The 26,404-nt window shown below is 53.4% G+C and overlaps 1 protein-coding gene across 6 annotated transcripts in view; it reads left to right on the top strand.

Moving 5' to 3' along the window:
- Nucleotides 1-26,404, top strand: part of CACNA1A (calcium voltage-gated channel subunit alpha1 A) — a 206,576-nt gene that overhangs the window by 168,929 nt on the left and 11,243 nt on the right. For 4 of the 6 annotated variants that reach the window (XM_064479894.1, XM_064479895.1, XM_064479893.1 and 1 more), the window contains 11 exons: nt 1,040-1,241; nt 2,345-2,509; nt 3,825-3,935; nt 7,832-7,915; nt 15,399-15,515; nt 15,870-15,935; nt 16,098-16,213; nt 17,592-17,742; nt 20,583-20,710; nt 22,914-23,010; nt 25,438-25,543. In XM_064479894.1, coding sequence (XP_064335964.1) covers nt 1,040-1,241; nt 2,345-2,509; nt 3,825-3,935; nt 7,832-7,915; nt 15,399-15,515; nt 15,870-15,935; nt 16,098-16,213; nt 17,592-17,742; nt 20,583-20,710; nt 22,914-23,010; nt 25,438-25,543 — 1,343 coding nt within the window. Of the gene's footprint in view, nt 1-1,039; nt 1,242-2,344; nt 2,510-3,824; nt 3,936-7,831; nt 7,916-15,398; nt 15,516-15,869; nt 15,936-16,097; nt 16,214-17,591; nt 17,743-20,582; nt 20,711-21,952; nt 22,050-22,913; nt 23,011-25,437; nt 25,544-26,404 lie in introns of all 6 variants that reach the window. The other 2 variants (XM_064479896.1, XM_064479892.1) reach the window with 1 other exon arrangement.

Genomic DNA, 26,404 nt, shown 5'->3' with positions numbered 1-26,404 from the left:
CAAGATTTGAAATTTTGATAGTTTGTTCATCCTGGGCTTTTTGGCATTTCTTTTGATTTTTTAAAATATTGCAGTCAAATGCTATTTAACGATTACTGAGGGGTTTGACATCCCCTTAACGTGTGCCCAAGGCAAGCGCCCTACTCTCCTCACCCTAGTCCCGGTCCTCTGTCCAGAGGTCTTGGCTGAATGCAGGTTGAAGGTTGGGTAGATTCCAGCGTGTGCCCTCAGTACCCACACACAAGAGGCCAGTGCTAGCCCATAAGGCACCTTTGAGCAAATTTTTTAAGACACCCCTTCTTCAACAGACTTCTCCTCCATCTGTTAGAAGAGCATTGCAATCTACTTAATGATCTTGCTCAAATAAGGCACTTTATGGCCACCTGCCAAAATGTTGTCATCATTAATACACAGATCTAGCATGTCTACAGTATGACTGGTGCCCCTTAGACACAGAGCCCTTGAGCAGTGCATGACCTGTGCAACTGTACAGAGCGGCCTTGCATACACTCACTCCCATGTGTGTCCTCATTGCACCTCCTCGGCTCCCACCACCACTTGTGCTTAAATACTCCCCCCACCCAACACACCCACACACACACACACATACAGCTGCTTCCATGACCCCCTGCTCACTCCCATCCATCACCACAGACCTGATTTCAAATCCCAACTTGGCCACGTCTGAGTAGGTGGTCTTCAGCAAGTCACTTTAAGTTGCTCAACCTCAGTTTCCTCGTGCGCAAAATGGAACCAGTAATAACATCCCTGAGAGGGATGATGGTTAAAGAAATAAAATGTCAAACATCATTTCTGGCACATAACAGGCCCTTGATACAGGGCGGTAGAAGTAACTGACAATGTTGTCAATACTCCCCACAGGCAAAGGAGGTGGGAAGATTACAGCTTCATAAACTACAGGGACCACAGTCAGAAAATAGTGATTACACCTCATTTCTTTTTTGTTTCCTTTCAATATTTGCCTCCATTCCTGCTCCCCTGTCTCACTTTCCCCCTCTCCTCACCCTGGTCCTCACAGGGTCCTCAAGCACTCCGTCGATGCCACCTTTGAGAACCAGGGTCCCAGCCCTGGGTACCGCATGGAAATGTCCATCTTCTACGTTGTCTACTTTGTGGTGTTCCCCTTCTTCTTCGTCAATATCTTTGTGGCCTTGATCATCATCACCTTCCAGGAGCAGGGGGACAAGATGATGGAGGAATACAGCCTGGAGAAAAATGAGGTACCACTTCCCAGTTGCATTCCCATTTAAAATCTGACACCTCCCAGCACACACAAACACACACACACATGCACACACACACACACACACACACACACAGGAACCAGCTTCTGGGACACCTGGGGAGGAAAGAACAGCATTCTCCAAGCAGAATCCAGCTTGCAGGGTAGCCCTTCATGGGATTTCCAGAAGAAAACACATCAGAGAGAAGTTGTACGTGTCAGTCAGTTTGGACTAGGTTATGATGCAGTAACAAGCATCCTTAGCATCTCAGTGCCAGATATTGACAAAGGGATTGGACTGCATGTCCAGGTGGCTCTGCTCTGTGTCAGCTTTATTCTGGTTTCCCTCTGAGACACTTCAGATAAAAAGGAGAGAACAGCAAACCACGGTCTGACTCTTGTGGTTTGTGCCCAGTGATACATGTCACTTCTGCTCACACTTCATTAGCCAGAGCTAGTTACACATCCACATCTGATGTCAGTGGGTCAAGGAAGTATAATCTCCCCCAGGGAGGGGTGGTGAATATTTATGAATGAAATCCAGTACACGAGAGTATAGGCATGACTCTTTGCCCTTCTAGAATCATCCAAGCTAAGTGGAGGACCTAGAACACATTCTTCCTTCTGCTCTGTTGGCCCCTAAGACTAAATAACCATTAGTCCTCCCTGCCTCCCTCCCTCAAAGAGGAGAAGCAAAGTATCTGGTAAGAAAGAATGACAAGGCTTCACAGTCTTGAAATTTGAGTTTCGCCCCCTTGGCAGCTGTGCCAGCTCAAGCAAGTGGCATAACCTCTCTGAGCCTTTACTGTCCTTATCTGCAAAATGGGGCTATTGATAGTACCCACTTACCATGTTTGCTCAGGGGATTCAAGGAGATAGTGGAGGAATGTCAGCACAAGTTTTGGCAGGTGGCAATTTCTCAAGGAGCTGTAGTTGTTGAGAGAAGAAAGCTTTCGTGGTAAGGAGTTTATGGGGGCAAGAGAGGCAGCAATTCTAGTAGTTGTGCAGCAAGCTAGCTGTGTCGAGTGAGATGGAGGTGCTCGGTGTCCAGCCGCCTCCCTCCTGCCTCCGGCCCTCACGCCATTGGGCTCTCTCCTGCAGAGGGCCTGCATCGACTTCGCCATCAGCGCCAAACCACTGACCCGACACATGCCCCAGAACAAGCAGAGTTTCCAGTACCGCATGTGGCAGTTCGTGGTGTCCCCGCCTTTCGAGTACACCATCATGGCCATGATCGCCCTCAACACCATCGTTCTCATGATGAAGGTGAGCCCTCCCTCCGACCACATCCGCCCTCCCCTGGCAAAATGGAACCAGCTACACGGGTCTCCCAGACAGACCACACACTCTTGCTCCACCTAGTCCCTCTGCCTGGCACACGGCTCCACCGCGCTGCCTGGTCAGCCCCTTCCAGCTGCACCTGCAGAGCTCTTCCTCCAGGAAGCCTTCCCTGACCTCTCCAGACACATGAGGTCTTGGCAATCCTATGTTACCTGCTATGTCATAATATCAGCGTCGGATTGCTTGACAGTCTGTCACACCTCGTTGAGCTCCGAGGGGCCAGATAAGACATGGGCACCCCTGAATTCCTGGGGTTCAGAGAGGCCCTGGCTTAGAGGGAACAAGAGGCCCTTGATAAATGTTTGATGAATAAAATGAGGAGAAAAGGGCAGGTAAGGACCTTGTGACCCTCGGGGCCATGGAACCTCTCCAGGGTGAAAAGTCAGAACCTTTCACCGTGTGGTTTGGAGACCAAAGGCCTGAATTCAAACCCAGCTCTGCCACTTAACTCACCGGTTAACCTTGCACAAGTGACCAGTGACTTCTCAGGGCCTCAGTTTCCCTTTCAGTGAAATGGGAATGATAATAATAGCTCCTTCCTTGCCCCAGATGTGGATGAGGATTCAATGAGAAAGTTCCTGCAAAGACATGAGCGCATTTCTCAGCACTTAAAAACACTCAGCAAATTTAGCTGTTGATTTTTATGAGTTGGCAAAAAAGCAGTGCCTATATTCACCTGAAAACTCATCTCCATAAGCAAGTTCTTTTATCTTTTCATTTATGATGATGAACTGTTTCTAACAAGCAGAAGAGAGAGGGTGGTATGGCAGAGCACTCCTCAGACTGCTCACAGGGCATCTGGGCTTCTTGTTAAAATGCAGGCTCTAGTTCAGCAGGTCTGGGTGGGCCTGGGACTCTGCATTTCTAACCAGCAAATTAAAAAAATAATAATGTAAGTAAAGGAGTTTTTGTTTTGATGTGAAAAGATTAACCCAATAGCTAATAATGGAACAGATAGCATATAATGAAAAAGAATATGTGTATATATATATATATGTATGTGTAACCGAATCACTATACTGTACACCAGAAATTAACACATTGTAAACCGACTAGACTTCAATTATAAATAAATAAATAAATAAATAGCCCAGCCCATGAAGAGCTTGCCATGTGCCTGGGTAAGCTTCACACGACATCAACAGGGAAGCCAAGGGTCACGGGTCAGCCACGAAGCCACCTCCCTGGCCCCCGCCACCGTGCCCACTGACCCCACCTCTCTTCCTCTTTCCTCCTCTAGTTCTATGGAGCCTCGATTGCTTATGAAAACGCCCTGAGGGTATTCAACATCGTCTTCACTTCCCTCTTCTCTCTGGAATGTCTGCTTAAAGTCATGGCTTTTGGAATTCTGGTAAGTACTGCCTTGGGGCTAGAGCCACGGGTTAAGGAACCCGATGGGGCACTGGGTGCTGGGTGGTAGTCTCCCGACCTGGCCCCCTGCCCCCAGCAAGGGGGGACTTGAGCATCCCTCCAGTGCCTCCAGACTCTCCGTAGGCGTTCCCGTGCTTGCCAAGTAATGCAGACTGTGGGCCCTGCACACATTTATTCAGACATTCCTCGAAATGATGGGATGGGAGGCAATAATTATTCATTTCAGAGATAAGGAAACTGAGATCCACACAAGCCAAGTCCATGGCATTCATACCGTCCTAGCCACGATCCACAGTGAGAAACACATTTTGCCGGGGAGCCCAGCACACAGACGTACAGATAGACCAGATGAAATTTTCACAGAATCCGTATCTACCTTAGTGTGTGCCCTGTATTCTGAAGTTGTCTGTCTCCTCAATTCCATGCCCCCTTTTTCTTTAATGCAGTTCCTGACCCTGTCTAACTTGTCTCCCACTAATGCGATTGGTCTTAACCCGAGGTCTCTTGACCCCTGAAGGGATCTGTGGATGGTGGGGGAGGGGGCCCATGGAATGAGATGTGAAAAAATTACTTCTTTTTTTTTTACCAGCTGCTCACCAAACTTTAGCTTTTCCTTCCATCTTGAAGGTAGACAACAAGCCCCTGCAGGATTACCCATGTGATCTGTGTCTCTGTTAAAATGAGACATTCTCAGGAGGCATCACAGGGGTTGCAGGTACAGTAGGCCCTCTTTATCTGCAGGTTCCGCACCTGCAGAGTCAACCGATTCAATTGGCGGCTGGTCAAATCTGCAGGTGCAGAACCCGCGGATACGGAGGCTTGACTGTAAAGCACTTGAGTGTCTGCTTGGCCCACCTCGCTGAAGAGAATGACCTGCAGCCTGTGATGTCAGCAGACAGAGGCTGAATTCTCACCCTGGCTTCCCAAGGTGGTCAAAGGTGTCGGCTTTGGCACCAGAGAGACCTCGATTCAACTCATGTCCAAGCTGTATCACCTCACCTCTCTCCCCTCCATTGCAAGAAAGGGCCAACCTCTCCTCTCTCCTAGAAGTGCTCTTGCAAACCCCAAACACAAATAATGTGTGTCCGGAGACTGAGGGTGAATCCCGGCATGTTGTGAGCACTCAATAAATGCCAGGAAGGGTTACAGTTCATCGCCCACCTTTTTCCTCCAAAGCCATGGCTCCCAACGCTGCTACCCATCAGAAGCACTTGGGGAGATCTCTTAAAGTCAAATGATGCCCTACCCTAGACCCACCTCAAGAGGTTCTGATTCACTGGGTTGGATGGGGGCCCCTGAATCTGAATTTTTTAATGAGGACACCCAGGGAAGCCCAAATCACAGCCCAGGCAGGCCACTGGGCTCTGCATGGAGAACCAGCCAGGCAGAGAGAGGCACCCTGCAGTCAGGGCAGTTGCACCAACTCAGAGTCAGTTCCAGCCCTGGGGATGCCACCTGTGGGCTGTATGACCCAGAGCAGATCATAGAACATATACGGAGAAGAACACAGGCTCTGGATCACCCACCCCTGGGTGCAGTCCTGCCTCAGCCCCTTTTGAGCTATGAGATCATAAACATGGCCTCTTTGCTCCCATGTCTAAATCTACAAAATAAGATTACCAGGCCCCCAGGCTCCCAGGGCTAAGGGGAGCGTGCGCATGGGCCCAGGCACAAGCTCTGCACAGTACAGCTGTGTCACACGATTTTTTTCGTTCCCAGTCAGTCTTCTCGTGGTGAAGTGATTCGTCTTACTGGGAGAGGATTCCACCTCCTCCACCCCTGACCATCACATAGAGGTCTGCACTGAGCCTCCCCCTTCAGTTGTAGGCGAAACCCCAAGTTTCCCACGTAGAATTTAAATGATAGAGGGGAAACTTCTAGTCCAGGGGCTTGAGGCCTGTGGCCAGACACCTAGAAAGCTGTCTTCATTTGTGCCCCCCAGAAGCAGAGCCTGAGACAAGGATTGAATGCAAGGGGTTAATCTGGGAGGTGACCCTGGGAAGCACCATAGGAGAGTGGGGAGTGAGGCAGGGAAGGGAAGGCAGCCGGTACAGGGTGTGTTCTTGAGCAGGGCCCTAGTGTGGGCAACTGGGGTGCCGTTCAATGGAGGACCTCTGGGAGGCAGCAGAGAGTACATACCTTACATACTTCAGTCATCTCACCCATGGTGGGGGAGCTGGGCTATTTATCCTCCAGTGCCCATCAGCCACAGTCAAGGGCTGCTCCAAGACAAGCTGTTAATTCCCCACCAAATATGCAACTAGAGAAAACCCCTGGGCAGAGTAACAAAGGTGCACAGTCAAAAAATTAGGGGATATGGGTAGGGCCCCAGTAGTACCTACTAAAATACCAATGCCAGTGGAACCTGAATTCCTTTAGACAGCTGTAAGACAACATCCATCTAGTAAGCACCTATTATCTGCCAAACCTCACACTCAGTGACTCACATTCATTATCTGATTGTTACGTCCTTATCTTCCAGAAGAGGGCTCTGAGGCCCAAGCAGTCCAACTCCAAGTGTGTATTTGATTCATACATGCTAAAAGAATTTGATCCTGAGAAGCACAGCTCCAAAGCCCGGGTCCTCCTCTGTGAGGCAGAGGGGCTGCTGCATTGTCAGATGCTCAGGGGAAAGCTGACCACTCAGAATGGAGCCCAAGCGCCGACGCGGCCCCCTGCTTTCGTGAGGATGCTGGGAAGGCCTGTGTTTAGCATGGGTCCCACTGACCCTTGAGGGGAGGGCCACCTATTTGAGCTAGACCCTTAGATCTAGGCAAGGGTGCTACTCATTGTGGACTCAAACAGTGTAAAATATTTCAGTATTTTAACAACAGCGTGCTATACCTGTGTGTCTTAGTTGAGCCAGAACCCAGCCCAGGAAGGTACTAGTGAGGATAGATCAAGTTAAGCTGCAGTAACAAACAGCCCCCACATCTCAGTTGCTCTAATCAATGAAGGTTTTGTTGACACTCAGCAGGGGGTGCTGTTCGCCTCTAGTTACTCAGGGAACTAGGCTCACGGAGCAGCCACCATCTGGAACATTGCTGGTCACCAGGCCCAAAGTTAAGAGAGTTCTAGCGAGTCTTGCGCTGGCCAGGAAGTGACCCACACTGCCTCTGTTCACAACCCATTGGTTGTAACTAGAAACACAGCCTCATCTAACCACAAGGGAGCCAGAAAGTACAGCCTGGTGTGTGCCCAGAAGGCCTCTTACTCTGTTACTGTCCCCTTTGTCCAGATTAGGAAATGGAAGCACGGAGAGGTTAAGTCATTGACCCCTGACCACACAGCTGGACAGTAGTAGAGCTGTGATGAGAACCCAGGGGCTGATCTCTTAACAAGTCCTGAGTCCGTGGGGTCCTGTGCACAGACTCTGGACTTGCCCAGACCGGGGTTCAAATCCTGACTCTTCACCTGTGTGCTGCCTGAGGTGAGCAGCTTTGCTCTCCGAGCTCCAGTCACCTCGTATAAGACCGATGATAAACTTTCCCTCTGAAGGTCTTTGAGAGGATCCCGATGACGTCATTTATGCAGCATCTCAGGTCTCAGGGAGCCCTTGAAGCTGCTGGAGAAACGGCACAGTCCAGAAGGGCAGCCCTCCCCCCTGCCCCAGGTGGAGCTGAAGCAGCACCTGGAGTCCCTCCCCTGGGGCCAAGCAAGCCGTGGGAAGGCTGGGGGTCCCAGGGAGGGGGGACTCAGAGCAGATGACACTGAGCACCCCGGTCAGCAGCGTTTTGCTATTTGAACGACAATTAACTGTCCCAGGCACTGGGACTGGTCCACAGCTGTGCCCCTAGCGGGCCTCCTGGGCTGGACGATGGGCGCCAGCCTTGGAGCCCTGCCTTGGCATCTCTGTCTTGTGGGTCCCCATTCTAGAACTATTTCCGTGATGCCTGGAACATCTTCGACTTTGTGACTGTTCTGGGCAGCATCACCGACATCCTGGTGACCGAGTTTGGGGTAAGTTTCCTGCCGGCTTCTCTCTGGGCAATTCCTGGCTGGGCTGGGAGGGGGAGGAGGAGGTCATCAGGAAGTCATGGCTGGCTCAAGCCAGCACTTGACCTTGACCAAAAAGGGAGAAGCGGGGACCCCAGAGGGCAAGGGCAGCCCCTCAAGAGGGTGATGCTGGGACGTGGGGGTACCCAAAGCCATGGCTGCGGGGCCAGCTCTGCAGCGTGAACTTCCTTGCATCTTGGCTATTGACTCATGAGTAAATAATGTGGATAAGCTCATTGGGAGAACTGAGACTCTTAGAGGATCCCAAGGCTGAGCCCCGCCCCCAAACACCACCCATTTTGGGGGGCCCAGAGGGAACCAGCTTCAAGCCCATCCTGCTTGAACTAACCATCTTCCAGCTCATGGGCAGGAGGGAGCCATGGCCTTCAGGGTAACAGGGGACACCATTCCCAGGGCTTTAGGAGGATTTCTGGGACATCGGTCTTCCTCTACCCCAGGCCTGGGACATTCCCAACATGGGGGTCTCCGGACCTCACTGTGATGGCCCCATAGGCCACATGGTCCTTCCCTCTCCTCTGGAAGACTCAGGGACCCAGAGCTCCTGTCCCAGACGCCCTCCTCGGCCATTTGCCAGTGAGCCCAGGCTTGACGGCCCCTTGAGGGCTTGAGGGAGGCTGGGGGAGGGTAGGAGATCCTCACAGGGAAAGTAAAAGGGCAAAGAGTATCAGAGTCGAGGGCCAGGGGTGGTATCAACCTTGTCATAATAACAATAAAAATAATAATAGCTGACAAGGACAGTGCACTCGGTGCATCCCAGGCACTGTGCCAAGCGTTTTACGTGGATTAGCTCATGGTACAGGTCAGGGGCTTAGGATGCAAAAGAATTCCTTCAGAGGGTTCAACTGAAGGGATCCAAAACACAGATCACTCACAGAAGGGAGGGGAAGGCACTTAGCTCCCAGCCACCGTGGGGAGCTGTTACCTGTCCAGGTGCTGAAGTGGGGCGATCCTGAGCTAGAGTCAGAGAGGGGCCACCCGGTAGGAGCTGAGGCCATGGAGGGACAGAGCTCCTGGGCCAAAGCTGGCATAGAGCATCTGGAGAGAAATACCCCAACCTTTCTCTCCTCCCACCACCCCGCCTCTGTCTCCTGCCAGCGACTCCCATTGGCCAAGCCCAACCAGCAAGGAGCCAGAAAGCCAAAGAGCCAGGGTGATGCTCAGGACAGGCAGAGAAGAGCAGAGAGTAGATCTGGAAGGGGTGGGGCCCGAGGAAGAGGGTGTTACCCCATTTCACAGATGAGGAGACTGATGCTCAATGCTGAAGAAAATGAGGGACCTGGTCATGCAGCCAGACCTGGTGACTCCTTAGGGCATATTAGTGTTCCCTGGGGTGTCCCTAACTTAAGCTTCCAGCAGAAAAGGATCAACTGATCAATTCTTTTATCCTGGAAGCCTGGTAGGACAGGACTGGGGAGCTACACAGAAGAGGGAGCCATTCTCTGATGCATCCCCTCACACCCTCACCCAGGTGGTATCCTGGTACTATTCTTTGCCTTTAGCTCCAGTAGACCAGAAGTCCTCCCCTTCCCCCCACCTCATCCCTGACACCTTCCCCAAGAGAGGTCATGGCCAGCTGGGGGCTGTTGCCATTGGGGGCCCCCCACCTGGCCACTGTCTCCTGACAGTGGACCAGAGCTTAGACCTCACCTTCGGTGCCACGTTTCTAAGAGGTCTGGCGCTCCTACTGGCAGTCAAAAATATCTTGCCATCCAGCTGAAGACAAGACAGCCTTGAACCAGTGTCCCTCCAGGTCAAGAGATTGGAAGCAATGGTGACCCACCACCCCAGTAGAGCAGGTGGAGGAAGTTGACTGAAGCTCTGGTTACCAGCAAGAGATCTGTAGGACTGGACCCCAAAGGCTTGTTCCCCTGGCTGCAAGATATGGGAGGGCAGGAGAATGGGACACGGGGTCCAATTCAGGGACATCAGGACGATTGCAGTAGTCAAACAGCCCTCCCTACGAGCAGTTTGACTTTGGGTAATTCGTGTTACCTCTTCTTGTCCTGTATTTGGGACTAACCTTCATAACAAACCTCATCATATTCTTGGAAACCTCACATTCATTCATGCACTCATAGAAGCATGCATTAAGCACCTGCTGTGTGCCAGGCATTGTGAGAGGTGCTGGAGACAGAGCAAAACAGACAAGAATGCCTCTCTAGGGAGAGAGATGGCAACTTTGAACAAGTCAGAGCGATTGACGTGAAGTGCTTGGCACAGAACCTGCCAGAAGTTAGAGAGTTCATAGAAAGTGACGGTTATTATTACTGCTGTTGCTATTACTGTGAATGTACTTAGGGCTGCAATTTGTCAGGCAGCCCCCCAGCCCTAAATTGTAATCATTTGGAGGGAAAAATGGAGGGTGGGTGTCTGGACCCTTTTAAGATGATAAACTTCCAACCTGGGGTTGGGGGAGGCAGCCCCTTGCGGGCAGGGAGCCCACAACAGCCCCTTTCTGCTCTGAGGCCAGAGCTCAGCCAGGCTGAGGCAGGGGGAACCAGACCCTTGGGAGGGCAAGTCCCCAGGGTTTTGGGGAGGAGAGGGCATGAGGCCCACCGGGCCTCAGCTACCGCCCCAAGTGGCCTGGGTGACGGGGTTTGCCCTGCGTGCGATGGATAATGACTGTGTTTCTTGTCTTGTCTCTTTCCATGCCTGCTCTTTAAACTGTATATTGGCACAACGCCGTCTGAAAAACTCATCCAATCAAAATGCACTATGAAATTCATTTGTTCATCCATGACGTGGTCTGTGTGTTCATACACCAATGACTATCTCCCAACCCACCACCACCACCCCCACTCCCCACCCGGGAACTGAAACCCATTGGTTTTTTTGGCACTGGTTACAAATCAACCTAAAAAACGCTGAACACGCCTCCCCAACTGCCCCCGCCCGCCCGCTCCCCCTCCATCTTCAACATCTGCATCTAGAATCTGGTTGGTCTTACTTCTTTCTGAAGTCTAAATGCCTTACATTAACTGTGAACGCATCTTCTCGCGTCAGCATTGCACGTCATGCCCTGGGCTTTCTATACTTGGATTGCCTGATGCATCCCCCATCCCTACCCCCGTCTGTCTGTCCGTCTCTCCAAACCACCCCCCAGCCCCTCTCCCTTCCCCGTTCCTGCAGGCTAACTTCCTCTGAATTGGGGGTTTCTGTTTGGGTTGGTTTGTGTCTTCTGCAGAGAAAAGGATGGGGTTTGCCCCATGCAGTGCCTCCAACAGGACAAGTCGGCGGGCTGGGTCTCCGTACCTGCATTCCTTACACACACCCCTATACTCAGAGCCCTCAGCCACTCTCTCCCCACTCCTACCCTGTTTAGCTCCATGGAGCCCTGGTCCCAGGAATGCTCCACCAGGCCTTCATTCCAAGCCCACAAGCTCTTTGAGCTTGACCACAAGAGGTGTATATCTCCAAGTCTGATGGATGGAGGAGGTCTGAGGGCTGGCCAGGCAGTGCACAGGCAAAGATGCTCAAGTGAGGGGGACTCAGAACAGCCAGACTCAGGTTTGGCTGCTTCCAGACGGACAAGCCAGCTGAGGCCTCCTCTTGGAGCCCTGATCTGCACATGCTCGTGTTCTGCCTCCCCTCGACCCCCGCCAGACACACAGTCACTGCACACATGTGCTCTCTCCTATTTCTTGCTCAGTTTCTGACTCTCATTCCCTCTTTCTGTCTCTCTCTCTCTTTCTCCTTTTTACTCTTGCAATCTCCCTCTCTCCATCCTCCCCTCGGCCCAGGATACACACACACACACACACTCAAGCACACACTATCCCTCCTCTCTGTTCTATCCATCCACCCTGCACGCCTGAACCCCCACCCTAGATACACCATCTCCATCTCTCCCTTTCCTCATTTACGTAGCACCCTGCACACTTGCATACTCTTCTCACTTTGTTATATCCCACCTGCCTCTGCCCTTCCCTCACCCTCCCCTGAGCCCCTTTGAAGGACCCCCAGTGGCATCTCTGCACCAGATCCTTCCTCTGACAGCCATACACAGGCACTCACCCACCAAGCATTTAATAAGCCCCAACTGAGGACCACAGATGGAGGGCTTGGCAGAAGCAGACACCATAACTCCCTGCCCAGCCCAACACCCCCCACCCCAGATGGAGGTGGCAAGCATTGGTCAAATAACCCCTGAAATCTACTTGAAATTGCAACTGTGTTGCAAGCTGAAAGATGAGCAGTGTTAACAAGGTGGAGAGGGAAGAAAAGGGTATTTGAGGCCCAGGACAGCATGTGCAAAGGCCCTGTGGCAGGTCAGAGCACACAGGGTCCAGGGTCTGCAAGTGAAAGGATGTGGCTGGAGCAAAGAGAGAAGAGGAAGGCTGACCCAGAAAAAGTGAAGAGGGCAGAAGGAGACAGGACCCTGGGGCCTTGTGGAAGCCTGGGAGGATTTGGGGCAGGAGAGGCGTGATCAGAGGCTGCAGAGCAGAGCGTGGCTAGGCAGAGGGATGGGCTGGAAGTGAACACTGGGAATCCCAGAGAGATATGACAGCAGAGGAGGCAGAGACTGGGAATCCCAGAGAGATATGACAGCAGAGGAGGCAGAGAACAGTGGGAGGACTGGCCATCTGAGCAGGGGTCTCTCCAGGACTTGGAGATTGGTGGGGTCTGGGTTGAACTGAGAGGTGCTTGGAGGGATTGAGACTGGTGTGAACCAGGAGGTGGAAGTTAGGGAATGCCGGGAGAGGGCCAGGGTAGGGAAAGAGGACTTTAGTGCCATTAAGGGCATCCTGGAAGAAGTCAGATAGACAGGTGGTTATGGGGTCTGGAGCTCAGAGGCAAGGTCTGGGCTGGAGGGGGCATGTGGTCTGCAAATGTCAGCGTTTCTCAGGAGACCTCTGGTGGGTGGTTCCCATGTCCTTCTGAGCACTCACACCCCTGAACACAGCAAGCCTTCCAGGGCCTGCGATCCTTCCCGGATGTGGACAAAAAGATGGACGCTAGGAAGAAGGAAATCAGAAGTTCTGTGAGCACTTGCAGGACTCTATGCAGAGCCAGGAGGAGACAGAGGGGTGGACGAGGGCAGACAAGAACCTTCCCCTGTCCTGTCACCCAAACCTCTTTCATCTCCACCCCCTACCTCCTCCGTGTGTCTCCTTTCTCCCTGGCTCCAAGCAGGGCAGCATGCTCTTTGCACGTGTCTCCCTGCAAAACCCCCTGCTTCTCCCGCATGGCGGCAGGCTTCCACCCCTGCTCTGCCCCGAGCCCCCCAAGACTGCTTCCAGGGCCTGCTTGCCTTTGCATGAGTCCACATGTTATGGCCTGCCCGTGAAGGGATGGCTTATACTCTGGGGGTGGATGGGAGGGAACTGGGGACACCTGGGCCATCAGCCCTGTCCCCAGATGGAGCTGGGTGGCCAGGCAGGGCTGGGAGTCAGGTCAGCAGGGCACAGAGGGTGACTCTTGGCCATGCTGGGTTTGGGGGTTTATTCAAGGCGCTTGAGACATTCCCACTAATGGTTGGGCCCAGTGGTCAGGGTCGGAGCCCCACACCCCTCCCCAATCCTAGAGGCCTAAGGGGCAACTGATGCATCCCAGCGAACATTCTAGACTTTGCCAGCAAACCCAGGGGCCTCTTGCCAGCCCCAGAAATTCCTTGAACTCCCATCCTTGCCTCAGCTCCCAGTCCAGAGCTGAGATCCCATGCCTGGGAAGCCCTTGGGAACCACCAAATAGGATGCCCATATAATTCACGGTCCAAACTTTCGAAACCAAAAGGGGTGCTGAGACTGTTGGGGCAACCTGTATGATCACCCTTGAGCCGTTTGCAGGGTAACGGCTGGGCCACTGTTGCTGCGTGGCCTATATCTAGGGCTCCTCCAGGTCCCATAGAGCAGATCCGGTAAAGACCCTCCTGCCTCCAGCCCACTGATCAGTGGTGGTGTCCATGCCTCCCTGAAGCAGGGTCTCAAACTCAGTGCCTCTTGGGGGCCAAGCAGATGCCATAAGCCAGGAAACCAATCCCACTTCTAGAATGTGGGAGCCTCGCAAACTGAAGAACATGCCGTCTGCTTCAAGGTGGGCAGCCACAGCTGAGCCCCAACTACAAGCAGAAGCAGCCTCAAGGTTGCCAGAAAGCCAGATTTGGGGGCAAAAATCTGACTTTTAAACACTGGCAATTATTTTTGATTTTCTAAAAGAAAACTACTCAGACCCCAAAAACAGTTTTGTTGGCCAGATGTGGTGTATTTGTGACTTCTAGCCTCTTGTACCCCACCAGCACCCCCTGAGGTCCCAGCTGGCAAGCCCCTGGACGGTCACTTAAGATCTGCCATCTCTACAGCTGTCTCCCCACCCCGACCCCACCCTACCCTGACCTGGAGTTCTTCTGGCTTGGGCGGGAGGAGGTAGAGGCAGTGACTCGACAGGGGGCCTTTGAGCAGATGTAGGTCCACCCAGGGAGGTCCTGGGGGCAGGGACAGCCCCACCTCCCGGCCCCCAGCACCGGCCCCTCGGTGGGCCTGGGCTGACTGTGAGCTCACCCACCCACGGGCGCTGCGTACTTCCTGCTTCCCGCAGGCCTGGTCCCGTGCTACTCCACCCAGTCCCAGAAGCTGAGAAGCCATCCCTGAGAGGGGGGAAAGGGCCCCAAATGCATCTTCTCCGACTCAGCGGGCAGCGAGGACTCGCCCTGCAGCCGAACAGCCCCAGCTCCCTCCCGTCCTCCCCATTCCCGCTCGCCAAGGGGGTAAGAAAAGATGCTCTTCCGCTTCTCCGATTGGCTCGAGCCGCTGCTCCTCTTGGCCGTGGGGTGAGGTCAGGGCGGGCAGGAGTGGGTGGGCAGCTCGGCAGGGCAGGGCAGGGTGCCCGGTGAGTCCCACGACAGATGCATTTCTGGCCCGGAGCGTAACATGCCCTCCGAACCCGCACATGTCCACCAGGCCTGAGCGTGCTGGCTGCCCCCACCCCGGTGTTTGTGCATCGTACACGTGTGATGGATTCGGCAACTTGCCCGCTTGTGTCCTATCGTCTCAGTGCATTTGGTTGTTGGGAGAAACAAAAACCATCTCGATTTTTTTCCTGATTGGATGATTCGGATATTTTTTTCTTTTCCTTGTTCTTTTGTTATTTCTTCCCCACCCCACCCACCCGAATTTCTTTCTCTTCCTTTTTCTTTCCTTTCCCCTTTGTGGGTGGGGCTGGCAGGGAGGGTTTATGCTTTTGAGTTGATACCTTTTCCTCCCTTTCACCCTTTCTTCCCTCACCCCCACTTTGGTTTTTTTTTTCTTTCTTTCGAGTTTTTTCCTCCGCACCATTGCATTAATAGTGCTTTCTCTCCTCTCCCTCCTTATTTGGGGTCTGGCTTGCTTTTTCCTGTTGGTTGGCTTCATGTAGGGGCCTCTGTGAGTGGTGACAGCTCTGAGCCCCTGGGGGTGGGTGGATGGTCACCCCTCTTTCTCCATCTCCCCAGAATAACTTCATCAACCTGAGTTTCCTCCGCCTCTTCCGAGCTGCCCGGCTCATCAAACTCCTCCGTCAGGGTTACACCATCCGAATTCTTCTCTGGACCTTTGTGCAGTCCTTCAAGGTGAGCTCCAGCCCCCTGCCCCTGCCTCTAGCCCAGGGCTGAGACAAAAATCAGGATTCCTCCCCCGCCCCTGCCTGCACTGGCTGAATCTAGAACTCAGATGGAAATGCCTCTATGATACACCTTGCTGAGGTGTTACATGCAGAGTTCTTGTCCAACTTCCTGCCCCTGGTGTGTCTTGAGAGCTCCAAGGGGACTCTCTCAAGAGCCACCAAGGATGCCCACCACCCAATGGCACCACTCTGGCACAGCATGTGGCCCCCCCAATTCAGCTGGGTGGTGCACTGGGACAGGTGAGAGAAACGGTGTGGGTAAGGGGCCCCCAGCACTCTTCATTACCTTCCTTCCCGTCAGGCCCTGCCATATGTCTGTCTACTGATCGCCATGCTTTTCTTCATCTACGCCATCATTGGGATGCAGGTGAGTGCCAGCCCCCTAATGTTCCAGGCAGAGCCACCACCCTTAGGCAGGGGTGGGGCAGAGGAGCTCAGTTCAGAGAGGCAGCCCTCAAAGTTGAGGGGAGTTTTCGTGGAGCCACTGGGGGACATGGCCACCCCTAGTCATCAACATCCAATTCCCCAGGTGTTTGGCAACATTGGCATTGACGTGGAGGACGAGGACAGTGACGAGGATGACTTCCAAATCACTGAGCACAATAACTTCCGGACCTTTTTCCAGGCCCTCATGCTGCTTTTCCGGTGAGAGGGGGGCGTGCTTTCATCCTTCTCTTCCGGTGGGGGGCGTGTCCTCTCCCTTCTCTTCCCGTGGGGGGCGTGCCCTCCACCTTCTGTTCCAGTGACGTTTGGAGTGGGCGTGGGGGGTCCAGGGACCCTGGCAGATCAGGAGCCGAAGGCCCTGGCACGCAAACATGAAGGTACTTTCAGGCATTATCTCATTAAATTCTCCTGACCATCCTGTCAACGGATTCTTGGCAACGGATTCTTGGCAACCGCACCTGACAGATGAGAAAACAGGCTTATAGGCTCTGAATAGACCCTGAGGCTTGATTCTTAATCCTGGCTACACTTAGGGTTTCCTTCATTCAGTCATCAGAGGTTTATTGAGCACCTGTTGTGTGCCAGGCACTATAAATACTGGGAACAAAGCAGAAGGAGACAACATTCTCTGCCCTCTGATGTTTATATCCCTGTGGGGGAACAGACAACAACCAATAATCAAATTATAGAGGATACGAGGAGATAAAATTCAAGATTAAGAGAGACACGGAGGCACAAAAGAACAAATAAAGTACAATTCCATTTATATGAGGTACCTAAAATGGGCAAATTTATAGAGGAAATAAAAGTGGCATCAATATTGCCAGGGACTGGGGGGGGGGGGAGTTACTGTTTAATGGGGTACAAACTTTCAGTTTGGGATGATAAAATGGTTCTGGAGGTAGAGAGTGGTGATGGTTGCATGGCTTATTACCATTGAATTATACACTTAAAATGCTTAAAATTATAGATTTTATGTATATTTTGTCACACTGAATTTTTTTTAATCTAACAACAACCAAAAAATAAAAATAAAAAGCATTGGAGGGCTGATAGGTCATGCCTCCCTTGAGTGGGGTGATTTTTGAGAGAAATAGGGGAGAGAGGGAGCCATGTGGATATCTGAGGAAGGGCAGTCCAGGTGAAGGGTACAGTAGTTCAAAGGCCCTGAGGCAGGAGCAAGGCTGACATGTCATAGGACAGCCGGGAGCCCAGTGTGCCGGGAGCAGAGTAACCTGGGGAGAAAGAAGTAAGAAATTACCATCACCTGGAGAGAGGAAAGCTTTTAAAACAGACCTATGTCTCCAGCCCTGTGGGAGACTGGTGAGAGTGGGGCACTGGCATGAGCATTTTTAAAACGCCCTCCTCCTGGGTTTTCATGCACAGCCAAGGATAAGAATCCCCCTCTCTGAGCTCCCAGAGAGAAGAAGTGATTTACCCGGGACTCGAACCCCCACCAGCCCAGCTCCAGAGCTAAAGTGTTTAACCTCAAGGCTCTGCCTCCCTGCGGGGGCGGGGGGGTGGGCGCTGGTGTCCAGGGCTAGGTGCCCAGGTCTCTCATGCCCCTCTCTGTCCTCAGGAGTGCCACTGGGGAGGCTTGGCACAACATCATGCTTTCCTGCCTCAGCGGGAAACCGTGTGACAAGAACTCGGGCATCCTGACTCACGAGTGCGGCAATGAATTTGCTTATTTTTACTTCGTTTCCTTCATCTTCCTCTGCTCGTTTCTGGTGAGTCCATGGACCTGTGTGGGTGGGCTCCCTGGACCCGGCTCCTTCTCAGGGCTGTGGATTTCTCTGGAGCCGGGGATTAGGTTAACCAGGGGTCCTCACGCTCGGCTCTGTTGACATTGGGAGCTGGATCATTCTCTGGTCATTGTGTGCATGGTAGGATGTTTGCAGCATCCCTGGCCTTGATCCACTAGATGCCAGTAGCACATGCCCCGCCACCCTCCCAGATGTGACAACCAAAAATGTCTCCGGACATTATCAGGTGTCTCCTGGTGGGTGGTGGGGGAGGGAGCAGAATGTCTAATACAGCTCTTGGTCATGTGTCTCAAAAGACATGTATAAGAATGTTCATATCAGCCTTGTTTATACTAACCAAAACCCGAATACAATCCAAATGCCCATCAGCACGAAAATGGGCAAATTGTCAACTAGTCACACAAAAGTGTACTATACAACAACAAATATGAATAAACTACAGCTACACAAATCCAGAAAACAAACACAAAAAGTTATCCTCCCACAGTCCTGGAGGCTAGAAGTGTAATCGCAGTGTGGGCAGGGCCACGCTCCCTCCAGAGCCTCTAAGGGAGGAGCCTTCCCAGCCTCTTCTAGCTCCTGGTGGCCACAGACATCCCTTGGCTTGTGACAGCACCACTCCAGTCCCTGCCTCTGTCATCACACAGCCTTCGCCTTGTGTCTGTCACAACGACAGCAGTCATATTGAATCTAGCCTGCCTGATCCAGTATGACCTCATCCTAAGCTGACATGCACAAAGACCCTTCTTCCAAATAAAGTCACATTCACAGGCACTGGGGGCTAGGATTTGAACATGTCTTTTGGGGGCACACAGCTCAACCCACAGCACAGACCCATGTGGGAAGCAGAAGGAGTTGCCGCGCCTCCTCCTCTCCTCCCCAGTCTGGCCTCCTGACTGTGGCGCCCAGGATGTCAGCTGCCCAGGGAGCCGGGGAGGTGTTGTTTTCAGACCTCAGCCCAGGCACCAGCATCTGTCGGCAAAAGCCAACGCGTCCACCTCCTTCAGGCCAGCAGCTTCACACTGAGTCTGGCAGCCTCAGTCTCACAGCGCACCCCCTCCCCAGGCCAGTGTCCACATCCATTGACCAGAGGGTCCATTACCCAGTTCCAGATTCCCAGAAGAGAGTCTAAATGGGCCACCCTAGCCCCTGGTCAGATGGCCACCCTTGCCTAAGCAGCTGTGGGTGCGTGTGAGGACAAGCTCTTATAGCACAGCCCGTCTGAGAAGGACAGTGCCCTAGAAGACATCTACAGCGCTTGACCATCAGCCCCCTGTAGTCAGGAATTTCCACTTTTAGTCACTGCTGCATCCCCAACCCCTAGGACAGTGACTGGCACACAGCAGGTGCTCAATCAGTATGAAATGGTGAGTTAAAAGAAGGTTAGGAACACCTAAAGGGGGAGGGTATGCCCCCTCAGTGGTAGAGTGCTTGCCTAGTACGCACAAGGTCCTGGGTTCAATCCCCAGTGCCTCCATTAAATAAATAAATAAATAATAACCTAATTACCTCCCCCCAAAAAATAAAAATAAAAAATAAAAGTTAGGGATGCCTAGAATTACCTAGGTCATTTATTAAGCACCTACTATGTTTACATCTAAACATTTGCTTACTGCCCACTATGTGCCAGGCCTTATGCTAGGCACTGGGAATATAAGGAGAGAACACGGTTCTCTCAGTTTGAAAGGGTGATGGGCAGACAAGTCAGCAGACAGTAGCAGTACAGTTTGATGTGTGCTTTGATAGGGGAGACTCCGACTAAGGGAAAGAAGATTTCAAAGAGTGGCCCGCAGGATGGTGAGCAGGAATAGGACCACGTGGTGATCAAACTGGTTGCAAGTGACAGAAACTCAACTGAAACTGATTTAAGCAGAATATATAGTTCACTAACTTATATAACTAAAAAGTCCAGATGAGGCTGGATCCAGGCAATAGCAAACCCCATCCTCTTTGCTATTCTCTTCCACACTGGCTTTATTCTCAAACTTTCTCCTGGTAGAGCAAGATGGCTGCAAAACGCCCAGGGAAGGCTCTCATTGGCCACCTTGGGTCATGTGCCCCTCCCTAACCAATCACAAGCCTGGGTTATATGAGCACCACCTGTGGAGCCATGAGATCGGGGTCAGCCACACCCAACAACAGCATCTAATTTTAAAGGAAGGAGGTTCCCCAGATGCTATTACCCAAAGAGACAAAAACGGTGTCCACTAAGGGAGCAACAGCTACAAAGGTCTGGAGGAAAGACTGATGCAAGCTCCCCATGTGCTAAAGGCTAGAAGAGCATGTGAAAAGGTGCTAAAAGATGCAGACAAAGGCAGGAAAATTCATCCATCCATCCATCCATCCACAAAATATCTGCTGAGTGCTTTCTTTGTGCTGGGAATGGAAACATGACAAAGTTCTGGCCCATGGAGTGTTCACTTTGGTCTTGTGGGGCCAGGTGTGGGAGGATTTGGGGTCATGGTGGTCCCCTTGGTGTTGGCCCCTGTTTCACATAGCATCTCCACCCTCTCTCTCCAACTCTCTGTCTCTATCCATCACTCTTGGTCTTTGTCTCTTTGTATCTTTCTCTGTCTCCATCTTTATCTCTGTCTCTGTCTCTCTCCCTCATCTCTGTTTCTCCATCTCTCTTGTCTCTGGGCTCCTTCTGTGAGCATGTGTATTTCCTCTGTCTTCTCCCATCTCTTTCTTTGTCTCCCTTTTCCCATTTTATCTCCCACCCTCCCTCCCTCGGGCCCCTGTGTGTATGTGTTTGGATGTGTCTCGCTCTCCGCACTCCCTCTGGGCCCCCGGGGTCCCCACAGATGCTGAACCTCTTTGTTGCCGTCATCATGGACAACTTTGAGTACCTCACCCGAGATTCCTCCATCCTGGGCCCCCACCACCTGGATGAGTACGTGCGTGTCTGGGCTGAGTACGACCCTGCAGCGTGGTAAGCAGTCACCCCGAATCCTCCAGCCACATTGCCTACCTTTCTCTGGCACCAGAGTACAGTCTAAGCTGGGGAGCTGGCTGGGATTTCAGGAGGATTGGTCAGAGGACAGAGATGAGAATCAGCAACCTCACCCATCCTGGCTAAAATGATTTGGGTACCACCACTGCCCAAACCCCAGGCTTTCTGGGAGGTGAGGGAGGAAATCCACCATGAGTTCACCTCCTACGAGTCTCTCTTGCCCCCCACTGTCCTCCAGATGGGGAGGACAAGTTAGCCAGGCCCCAGGCAGGAAGCCAGAGGCCTCGCAGCCTCATTTCTCCTGGGAGTGTGGGGAGAAAGGCTGGCTTAGCTCCCTGGGCAGACAGAATTGGCTGCAAGATCAGAGTGGCGAAACCCAGCTCTCACTGGGATCCCAGGACGCTGGAGCAGGTGGTCACACAAGACCAAGGGAGAGGACACAGTCTTGGTTGTCCTTGCATCTTCATGGTCACCAAGGGCATGAGCTCTTCCATCTCCATAGGCACCAGAGTGCCCCCTCCTGACAGGTGATGGTTTCAGAGGATCATCTCCACCCTGCACATGTGTGTGGAGTGCCCACTCAACCCTTGCGGGACGCTCAGAGGTGCCATCCCGATGCTCAGAGCCCCCCAACCAGAAACTGAGGATTCTAGTCCAGGCTGAGCTTGGGGCCCAAGAAAGCATGAAATGGGGACCCCCAGCAGCCTGTGCACTGGAGGTGCAGCCTCACGAGGAAGGCAGGGTGGGGTGGATCCTTGTCATTCCTGCAGTCCCCGAATAAGTCCTCCATGAGACCAAGAGGCTGGGGTGAGCCGCGGGGCTGGGGCTTGACTTTCCACTGGTTCCTAACTCTTCCTCTTTTGATTTTAGGTCACAGCAGTTGGATGCTGTCCCCCTGACCTCTATTCCACGAGCCCCCCAGCCCCAGTGTAGCCCACATAGATTGTGGAGAAGGGAGACACAGAGAGCCCTGGGGGAGGTTCCAAACCCCAGCCCAGAGCTCCTGGCCCACTCCAAATGAAACCCTCTGCCCCACTGCTCCCGGGATCTGCAAGTGTCTGGGAAGGTCTCAGGGACCCTCACTCATCCCATGGCTCCCCTATTCCTTCCAGCCAGGGGGTTCTCAGTCCCCGGCACTGTGATCTCACTGTGTGCACGGGGAGCCAGCGTGAACGCAGCTCGACTCCGTGCCTCCACTAATCCCCTCTCTTCTCCTTTCAGCGGTCGGATTCATTATAAGGATATGTACAGTTTATTGCGTGTAATATCTCCCCCTCTCGGCTTAGGCAAGAAATGTCCTCATAGGGTTGCTTGCAAGGTTTGATTTCCACTAAAACCTGCTAGCATCCATGGAATGAGTGTGGCTTGGGGTTCTTCAATATATATATTTCATATATATATATAAAATCTAAAAAACAGAGCCATCTCTCTCTTTTGCATTAAACTAGAAAACTCTCTTAGCCCACAGAATGCAGTCACGTAGACTTGACGAAGCATGGAACATATATCTCTCCGTTCCCTTCAGCCATTTCTGCTTGCTCTGAGCTGAAGCTGCCCATCCCGGGGTCTCAACGGCACCCCGAATCAGACACATCCTGGGGGGATTGTAACTTTGCATTGCCCTCCCCCCACTACCATCTCCTCCACTCTCCCCTCCACCCTTCGCCTCCCAAAGCCCCCAGCCTTCCTCCCACCACCCCGGCCCCTCCTCCCCATCTCGGCCCCCTCAGAGACCAGCCTCAGCCAAACCAGAGAACATTACCCACTTTTTTAAATGACACTGAATCAAAAGCATTGCTCCAGGCCCTCCAGAGTGAGAAACCCCACCCTTCCCCCCACATTCCACCAGAACCACGGCTCAGAGTCAAAAGCAAAGCTGACTTTTCTCTTTTCTCTCTCTCTCTCCCCCTGCTCGTAAGCAGTGAAATAATCTTTTTTTAATTACCTCTTCCATTTTTTTCCCTCCTCTTTTCCATTTATTTGAAATATCTATTTTCTCGTTCTCTGCATCTTTTTCTCTTTTCGGCTCGTGTGATTTTTCTTTTTGTCTTTTTTTTTTTTTTTTTTGGTTGGTTTTTTTTTTTTCTTTTTTTTTTGCCTCTTCCGTTTCTTCCCCTCCCTCCACCCATTCTTCCTTTGGTTCTCCGTTCCCACTCCCGTTTTTTGTTTTCGGTGCTGCCAGGGGCCGCATGCCTTACCTGGACATGTATCAGATGCTGAGACACATGTCTCCGCCCCTGGGTCTGGGGAAGAAGTGTCCGGCCAGAGTGGCTTACAAGGTAGTCTAACCCTTGCTGACCACCGACGTCCGGGCACTGGGGATTTTTCAGTGCTGACCAGGAGCAACCAGCCGAGTCTCTTTTTCCAGCGTTACTCTTCTTTTTTTCTTTTTCTTTTTTCCTTTTCCCCTTTCCTCCTCGAGTACATGGATCATGACCATCCCTTGACTCTAAGCAGCACACTGTGTCCGTCCTTTCTGATGAGTGTGTCTTGGTGTTTTGAGACTCCATTATGGCCGACACGCCGGGGGGAGGAGGAGGGGAGCCCCCAGGTCCCCTTGCACCTGGTCCCCCATTAACCAAATTGGACACAAACACACTTCGGGAGGTCGGGTTCACCGCTGTGCCCAGAGTAGCCCCCGGGTCCACACCTGGGCTGGTGCCTTGCAGGGGTGGGTGCTTTGGCCCCATCTTTTGTATCTTGAGGCCCCAGGTCCCACCATCCCCCATGCACACCTGAAGCTGATCTCTGACCCAGGGCCTTGGGGGATCCAAGACCTCCCAGGGAGCACCCAGAGCCTCTCCCCCTCTCCCTCCCTCTGGAGTTGCTTCTCCAGTCTCCCTGTCCCTATGCCACCCATCTCCCCTCAAGACACCCCAACATGCCTCTCCATTGTTCCAGAGTGGGCAGGCGGGCCGCAGCTGGACCCCTGGACCGTGGCACCCTGATGCAGGCCATGCACGCTGCCTTGGCGGGGGCCTGGGGCGGGCAGGCACCATGGCCGACCGGGGGGGTAGTGCATGCTGGCTGAAGGAGCCGCCAGGCGGCTGGGCCGGGCCACCCCTCTAGACCCCTGTCCCGGAATCTCCCTTGGCACCCAAGGACAGATGCTCTGTTCCCTCCAACTCACCCACAAGAAGTTCAGGAATGACCTTTACTGTCAGCCCCTCCAAAAAAAACAATGGTCCCATCATTCCATTCTCCCACCCACCCTGGCTGCCCTGCGTCTACAAGAGTCCTCCCTCCCCTTGTCAATCTCCTTCCTGCCTCGTGTAACCGCCTCCCTGCAACCTCATTCTTCTTCCTTCTCCTCCTCCTTCTCCTCCTCTTCCCACCTCCGTGTACGCCTTCTTCCCAAGCAAGGCCAGAGTGAGGTGGCCCCATCAGCCTCTCCCTGTACCTGTCCCTTCTCTGGTTTTCCTTTTGTCCCTTCTCTTGGTCTCTGCTTGACTGAGGTTGGGGGGTGGGTGTGTGAGCGTGTACAAGAGAGAGGGAGAGAGTGCCCTTCCCTTCCTGGTCTCTGTGCAGGGCCACTACGGATCCGTAAAGCACCTTTGTGTAAATTTGAAATGAGCAGCCTTTCCACAGAACACTTGGTCTGTTGGAAAATTGTTGGAATCCACCAATGTGAAAACAAGACACTTTTCTGCTATCAGCTGGGAAGGTGTCATTTAAATACACAAAGCCATGATTTCGAAGTTGGGGAGCCCTTTGTGCCGTGCACAACCTGCTGTGCACAGTGGCCCAGTCTGTGTGTCCCTGTCTGCTGCCTCCATCCTCACTCTGCCTCCACCCCATCTCTCATGTTCTGCTCTGAGTTTGCCATCCCCTTCCCCATCTCCAACTGTTTCCCGCCTACCTGTGTCTGAATCCTCCAGTGAACGTCAGTGTCCCTCTCCATGCCACCTCGGCCTGGGCTGGTGCACACCAGCCCTGCATCCTCTCCCACCCCACCAAGCATGGGGGACAGAGCCCCTGCCTGGGAAACAGGGAATCTTTTCTTCCCTGGGCCACGGGAATGCCCCCTCACCCCTTCCCCCTGCCATCGCACAAAGAGCCAAGATCTGGACATGCCCCCTGAGATACTTTCCACGGAGCTATGAATGAGTCTCGAGATTCCGTCTGCATGAGCCCCTGTCTGCCATTCTGTGTGTCATGGCCTCGCTGCATGTCCGCGAGGGGCCCGCCCCATCAGTGGTGGGGGGGGCCGCCTGCCCGCCGCTTCTTGGAGGAATGATGTGGTCTGTGCCCATCTGGTCTGGTCTGGGTCGAGCCGGGGGTGGGGGTGGGGAGCCGGCGGCCCCCCCAGCGGCTGTGGCCATGGACCCCTCTGCCTGGCTGCTGCATGTCTCCTGCAATCTGGCTTGTGCTCTTCTTTGGGGTCAGAACGGAACGGAGCTGTCCAGAAGAACTCTGGGGCAGGGCAAGGATCTGGGCCACCCGTGGAAATGCCAGCTCTAGGGGATAGCAGGGCGGGAGAGGACCGGGCAGGGGCTCCGCAGCATAGGAGAGTCCCCAGGCCCTCCCTGTGGGCCACCGTGGGAAATCGGGAAATGGAAGAGTGGGACAGGTAACCTGAGGGTGGGGGGCACTCTAGCCGCTGCCTTCAGAGTTCTTCCTGGGGCTCCCCGGGCAGGGTGGGTCTGGCTCACGGGACCAGGGATGGGTGCCTGGGAATGACGGTCCTTGCCTTTGGTTTTCTGTAGCGGCTCCTGCGGATGGATCTGCCTGTCGCGGATGACAATACCGTCCACTTCAATTCTACCCTCATGGCTCTGATCCGCACAGCCCTGGACATCAAGATCGCCAAGGGTAAGGGCAGCGAAGAGGTAGGATGGGGTGGAGGGTGGCGGTGGAGCCAGAGCCGCGGAGGGCTCATCCCCTCGCTCAGCAAATACCTAGAGCTCGCCCTCTGTGTGCAGACACTGCTCTAAGCGTGGGGAACGCAGCTTACACTCCAGCGGGGCAGGCCTCCCCGAGGAGATTGTGAAGGAGTCGCACGGAGACCTGGGGAGAAAATGCTCCCGGCAGAGGGACCAGCTGGTGCAGAGGCCCCGGGGCTGGGTTGAACTGACTTGCCTTCTGAGCCCGGGGCGCCACGGGAGCAGAGGCGGGACCTGGCCCCTCTCACATTTGAACAGGCTCCCTCTAGCGGCCGTGGGGAGAATGGTCTAGGAGGAGCCCCGGAGGGAGGCGGCTGACTGGACGCAGGTGACACGCAGGATGGCGGCTTAGACCGAAGGGGTGTGGAGGGTTCAGATTCTGGATATTTCCTGGCAGTCTAGACAACCAGATGGCCGATGCATAGGATACTAGGTATGAGGGAAAGAGAGGAGTCAAGGCCACCCCGAGGGGTCAGGGCCCCCGCGCCTGAAGGACGGAGCTGCCAGCTGCCGTTGCCTGGGGCAGGGAGGAGATGGGAGGGGCAGATTTAGGGGGAAGGGAGGGCAGGAGGTTGGCATCGGTGGTGGCATGTGGAGATGGGGGGTGGGCAGCGGGCTCTCCAACTTACACTTCCAGTGAGGGGGCCTTCCCAGAAGATTCTGAAGGAAGTGAGGTGATGAGTCTGGCTGGGCTGAAATGTAGAATCAAGAGGCATCAGATGCTGACAGATTTTAAGCCAAGAGACTGGACGAGCTCTCTAAGGGGATGAGTGGGAACCAAGAGACCCCC

Source organism: Camelus dromedarius, chromosome 27 (genome assembly GCF_036321535.1).
Source record: "Camelus dromedarius isolate mCamDro1 chromosome 27, mCamDro1.pat, whole genome shotgun sequence".
Lineage (NCBI taxonomy): Eukaryota > Metazoa > Chordata > Mammalia > Artiodactyla > Camelidae > Camelus > Camelus dromedarius.
The sequence above is the reverse complement of the archived record's forward strand: the minus strand, read 5'-3'. Positions and strand labels throughout refer to the sequence as shown.